We start from the raw sequence: 5,918 nt of genomic DNA, 5'->3' as shown, positions 1-5,918 counted from the left end.
GCATGTAAAAATTTAGTCTTGAATATGACTTACAATCACCTCATGTGCAGGCTTCTCAAGAGTGGCCTGGCCTCCCTGCTGGAGTGAAGTTTGATCCATCCGATGAAGAGCTGATAGAACATTTGGCTGCAAAGTGTGGGATAGGGAATTCGAAGCCACACATGTTTATTGATGAATTCATCCCGACACTTGAAGGTGAAGAAGGGATATGCTACACCCATCCAGAAAATCTTCCTGGTGAGTTAACCTGACTCCTGACTCTTAGATAAATCATGCGGGAGTTGTTTTTGTTTTTCTTCTGCCAATATCATGTTTGGCTGGCTGTACTTAAAAGTTACTTTTTTAGAAAGTCAATCTCAACTAAAAGCAAGTTTTGTTACTAAAAGAGTAAATTTGCAAATCATGTTTGGCAAAGTAAGTAACTTACACGTTAGTTTGACTTACTTTTAAGCACAAATAGCAGTGTACTTTACACCGGATTACCTTGAGATTCTTGCCTGATTTTGTGCAATAATATGCTTGTTAGGAGGGGAACTGTAATAGAGAGCTTTCACTTGAGCATAATCCTCAACTTAAAACTGATGTAATAAAATAGTCCTAATAAATGTCTTGGTCTAATGTGTTTGTTTATTAGATGACAAACTTCTTTGGTTCACTAACTTAAATTCCATGTAGCATGTCCCACATTGTCTTGGTACTATTGAGAGTCTATAAGGTGAAGGAAAACCTCACATTGTTAACCAGTTTGAAAGTGATTAGTTAAGCACATGATCTTTACCCTGGTATCAGAGCGGGTGTATGTGAGATACAGGTCAGGTTTGTTTGTCTAGCCCTCAGGGAGAGTGCATAGTGACTTCTAGCAAGGTGTGAAGGCAATTTTAGCATGTCTAGCATCGCTTGGGTACAACTGAAACGTAGAGTGTGTAAGGTGGAAAATCTCAGATTGTAAAATAGGCACATGATCTTTACCCTGGTATCAGAGCGGGTGTATGTGAGATACAGGTCAGGATTGTTTGTCTAGCCCTCAGGGAGAGTGCATAGTGACTTCTAGCAAGGTGTGAAGGCAATTTTAGCATGTGTAGCATCGCTTGGGTACAACTGAAACGTAGAGTGTGTAAGGTGGAAAATCTCAGATTGTAAAATAGGTATTACGGTTACTGGTTCCAACATATTTTGTTACAATATGGTATTCAAATTTGAGTTTTAATTTCATGTGAATTAGGACTTGATCAATGTGATGTATCATCAACTAGATTTGTTTCAGGTGTTAAAAATGATGGAAGCAGCGTCCACTTCTTTTATCGGACAATCAACGCATATGCTAGTGGTCGGCGTAAACGCCGAAGGATCCATGTCCAAGAAAGTGCAGAAAAAGGACATGTCCGCTGGCATAAGACAGGTAAGACCAAAGCTGTGATGCAAAACGGGAAACAAAAAGGTTGGAAGAAAATCATGGTTCTCTATGAAACCTCAAAGAAGGGATCCAAGCCTAATAAATGTAAATGGGTTATGCATCAGTTCCATCTGGGGACTGATGAAGATGAGAGGGAAGGAGAATATGTGGTTTCGAAGATTTCGTACCAACCACAGAAGGAGACTGACAAGAATGAGACTTCTTTGAATCTTGAAGAATCTGATATTGGGACAATCCACACAAGTCCCAAGACTCCAAATACTTATATTCCCTTTCCCCCTCGACCAGTGGAAACTCCTGATGAAGAATCTGATATGGGGATGATCCAGTCACCTCTCCAGGTTGGTGGCTACATATTAATTGAAAACTGATTGGCTTTCTGGATTTGTCTTGTGGGAATTTTTTTCGAAATTGATGCACAAGAAACTTGTTGAATGCAACATGAGGATTCATAATGCCTATCGGAAAACTCTAATAATATCTCAATTATTATTAAAGATTAGTAAACTAAGTACCTGTTCCTTTGATGTATATTTTGTTTTGATTTAGCTCAAGATATAGAAACCGAATACAGTACTGAGTTTCCTTAATGTGGAAGAATAAATCCTTTCCTCTATAATGATGATGTCATTAGTTGATGAAAGACCCTTTCAGCTAAATTGTTGACCCATGATTGTGTTAAAAGGTTAATATTTGACTTGGCATTCCCCACTCTGCATGTGTCGCATCTTTGTGAAGGGAAATGTGTGGGTAGATGGATTTAAGATCTTTTTGCCCGCTCTTAATTGAAAACATAGGTATCAGCTTACGTTTAATTTATTTGTAAATAGAGCATTTTTAACTAAATATCTGAACTTCTTGAAATCAAATATTTCCTGATAGATGTCGTAATTATTGTAATCTGAAGCAGGAACTGGTGACTTTCAAAGAGTTGTCTCATCCTTCATCTTATCCTCAGTCGAATGATCAAATCGACTTTACCACTAGTTTGGCTGGAGAATCCCAAGCTGTTGATATGGATGATCCACTATTATGCAACGAGATAATTGATTCTTATGCACATTTGAGTGATTTAAAGCCAAAACCTTCGTCGTACACTCAAGTTGCTCACAACATAACCAACTTACCACTGGGAGATGGAAATGGTACCTTTGGAGCTGCTGATCTCGAGAACTTAGAACTGGACACTCCACCAGATTTTCAGCTTGAAGTAAGCTCTTCCTCCCGTGGCTCGTATTTATCTTTTTAATAAAATTGATTCCAAAAACATGACATCATTAATTCATTACCCTTATCATCCTGATTGATGCTTTCAGGATTTACAATTTGCTTCTCAAGACAGTATATTTGATTGGTTGGATCGGTTCTAGCAAAAACTCTGCACAAGGGTGGAAGTGAAGTCCCTAGTTTTGTCCTGTCCCTAATCAAATTTCAGGTACAACTTGCATTGGCAATGCTAAAAAACCTGTCTTCTAGGGATTCTGGGACTTTTCACGTTCCCTGTATTTTTGGCAAGTGCTTTTGATCTTATCCGACGAAGCAATGGAGTTTCAATATGTTGAAGCTCCAAGAAAGTCTCTAGCTTTGAGCATCCTCAGCGTGTTTTAATCAGAATGTTCAGTTAAATGTTCTGGTTCCACTGCCATTACAATGGAAAATAAACCTACATTAAACTAGAGACTTGTATTGTGTGGATCCGGTCACATTAAAAGCTTATTATGTGTATAGATCCCTGATAACATAAGGGTATGTTGTCTGTAATTTCTTTCCTTGTTTTGGTTCCATCAATCTAACGAACGGTGCCTTCTTATTTGTAACTCAATTTGAAAATCTAGGATTTGTATCCTTCCTATGTTGACATGTTAATGATGTGAACATATTTGGTCGAGCTTAAAAAGAATGAAAATTGTTTTTGTCAAACATACAAACACGAATTAAAGATCTATCCATTATATTCAAAGAGCACTAACCATTGGTCCATTACATTTTTTAACAAATAAAATTTACTTTTTTTAAGAAGTCTTAACTCTGTAAAAGAGTAACTTTCTTTGGAGCTTATGTTGACACATTTACATTGCGGGGCTAAAGTTTTTTAAGTAAATTGGCATTAAGATACATTTCACCTTACTTGCAAACAAAGATTAGCTTGATCTCGCATACACTAGAATTGTCCAAGACAATGATTTGGGCATGACCTCATTCAACACCAGGGCAGACTTACATGGGGTCATGTAGGATCAAATAACTTCAAAATTTTTTTTAACCCCAAATTTTTTCCCCAGAAAGTAATTGTTTTGACCTTCTCTTAGATATACTTTGACACATTCACTGTATGATGCCAAATGAAATCGAAATATTACATTTTTAATACTATTTCAAAGTGCTCATGGACTATTTTTTTAGTCGTCAATGGCATGAGTTACAATGCATCAAAATAGGCCGTTCCAAACTAATATTTTGATAATATGCTAACTTTCAAAATTCGTTGATGATCGTATACTATCCTAATCCAAAAATTGCCTACGTTATCTAGAAGTTCGTTTCAAGGACTACATTGTAGTCATATTGAATGGTCAAACGAATATCGAAAATAGTTAAATATACTTCAAACGCACGTCTTAAAAGAAGTGTCTAACTCGTATATTCTTTAAAAAAAATCAATTATTTCATTGACGTTTATTAATTTTGCATGATAAATTTTTCAATATATTGACATCATTTTATTAGGAAATTTTACATGAAGATGACATCAAAAATTTTAGAATCATTATAGATTATATGTAATTTGAATTGTTTCCGAATTACTTTTACATTAAATTTAAATTTCATTTCCTTATTAGATTAGATGTGAAATTTTAATGGGCTAAAAAAAAAGTGAAAATTACAGATTCTAATAGATTAAAAATCTTCATTTCATAAATAAGGTGCAATGTTTAATATTTCACAAATCAAATTTTTTTTAATTAATTTATATATTTAAAAATTAATTAAGCAATTTCAAATCCTAATTATATCACTCTCTCTCTCTCGGGACAACTTTAAAAATGGCTAGTAGATTCTTCCTATTTTTCACAATAGCCTTTCTTACCAAAAGTACTATATTGCCCTTAATGAAATTATTTGCAAGATTTATCTTATATCTTTAAGGAATTGTCAATCAGGTCCTATATCTATATTTTTCAATCTTTTGAACACCTTTAAATATTCTTTATATTTTAATAGTTCTTCAAAGATTATAGGTTGGCCTTTCTTAGTTATATATCCTTTAAATAATCCTTCTGAAATTTCTTCTTGTATATCCGTATGTTTAGTTATAATATCTTCTACTTTTCTTATTTCTCTATAAGTTTTCACAGAATCAAATCCTATATTATTCTTACAACTATAATCTATATCTCTATATATTTCTTCAATTTTTTCTTTACCAATAGGGAATATAACATCAGATTTTACATCTAATTTAAGCAGAAAAGAAACATCTTCTTCATCTAAAAATAAAATGAGATTTTTATCATTATTAACAGTAGAAGTGGATGCTTGTGAATTGCTCATCAAAGATAATTAAAGCATAAGCATATAAAAATAAGTAAATAACTTACAGTAATCAAGTGGAATAAACAGGTTTTCCCTCCAGTATGCTCTTATAGATGCTTTGCATGTACTTAATCAATCTTCTGAATCAAGTAAAGATTTAAAATGTTTTTGAAATTATTTGGGTCCACAACTGCTTCCGCAAAAGGCTTTTCAATTAAGGTTGCATTTCTCATTCTAGAGAACTAGCCGTGTTTCCACAGACGCTATCTCACAGTATCCAGAGTCTCTGTTTTCACCTCTATCCAAACTCTTTTCAGAATCAAGTTCCTACTTGGAACGAAATTTTAAAAGATAACTCACACACAAGATGCTACAATTTTTTGTTAGAAAACTACCATTTTCCCCTAAACCATTCATCAAAGACGGGTACTTTAGCATGGCTAACATCCATTCAAAATCAATATTTTGAAAATCTTTTAAAATCTCTATCTGTACTGCCGAGGAATCATGATCTAATATTTTTCTGAATACAAGTAGTGTAATCAGATTACAAAAGAATTTTCTCTAATGTGTTCTCAGAGAATAGAGATAGATTTTTTCGAGATTTCTTCCTTCTTCCTGCATGTCCCCTTTTATAGGAGAGTTTGGAATCTTATCTTGGACAGGTGTTTTCCACTTTCTTTGTTAGGTAGCAAGGCATCTTATCTCCACCGAATTCTTCATTGTCTTCTTGCTATGTGGACCTCTCTTTTGAAAATTATGTGCCTTATCTTTTGAATTTGTCTGCCACTTGTGTCAACTAGTGGATAAGTGGTCACAATAATGGAGACTTTCTCATATTATTTCTTGTCTTTAGTAGCCACAGTTTTTCTTTAATAAATTTCTTTATTAAAGTAGTGATAAAGGGCTACTTCAATCACCATCATTTCTCCATTTTTGAATCAAAGAATTCTGCAGGGAATTCTTCATC

The 5,918-nt window shown here is 34.2% G+C and overlaps 1 protein-coding gene across 2 annotated transcripts; it reads left to right on the top strand.

Annotated features, from left to right (window-relative positions):
* Nucleotides 1-30: 30 nt before the first annotated feature.
* LOC111409304 (SUPPRESSOR OF GAMMA RESPONSE 1-like) lies at nt 31-3,259 on the top strand. Of its 2 annotated transcripts, none has more exons than XM_023039334.1 (4): nt 31-237; nt 1,265-1,755; nt 2,322-2,624; nt 2,731-3,259. In XM_023039334.1, the coding sequence occupies exons 1-4, from the start codon at nt 162-164 to the stop codon at nt 2,782-2,784; spliced, it is 924 nt and encodes a 307-aa protein (XP_022895102.1). In that variant the 5' UTR covers nt 31-161; the 3' UTR covers nt 2,785-3,259. The 2 variants fall into 2 exon arrangements, with proteins under 2 accessions (XP_022895102.1, XP_022895101.1); XM_023039333.1 differs by having other exon boundaries at nt 74-237; nt 2,325-2,624.
* The last annotated feature ends 2,659 nt before the right edge of the window (nt 3,260-5,918 follow it).

This window comes from Olea europaea, chromosome 14, assembly GCF_002742605.1.
Source record: "Olea europaea var. sylvestris chromosome 14, O_europaea_v1, whole genome shotgun sequence".
Taxonomy (NCBI): domain Eukaryota; kingdom Viridiplantae; phylum Streptophyta; class Magnoliopsida; order Lamiales; family Oleaceae; genus Olea; species Olea europaea.
The sequence above is the reverse complement of the archived record's forward strand: the minus strand, read 5'-3'. Positions and strand labels throughout refer to the sequence as shown.

What these genes read in the sequence shown, in the direction of transcription:
- LOC111409304 (XM_023039334.1), top strand. Translation starts at nt 162, where the DNA reads ATGTTTATTGATGAATTCATCCCGACACTTGAAGGTGAAGAAGGGATA. An exon ending in CCATCCAGAAAATCTTCCTG is followed by an intron (nt 238 to 1,264) that starts GTGAGTTAACCT and finishes GATTTGTTTCAG; the next exon opens with GTGTTAAAAATGATGGAAGC. An exon ending in CACCAGATTTTCAGCTTGAA is followed by an intron (nt 2,625 to 2,730) that starts GTAAGCTCTTCC and finishes TGATGCTTTCAG; the next exon opens with GATTTACAATTTGCTTCTCA.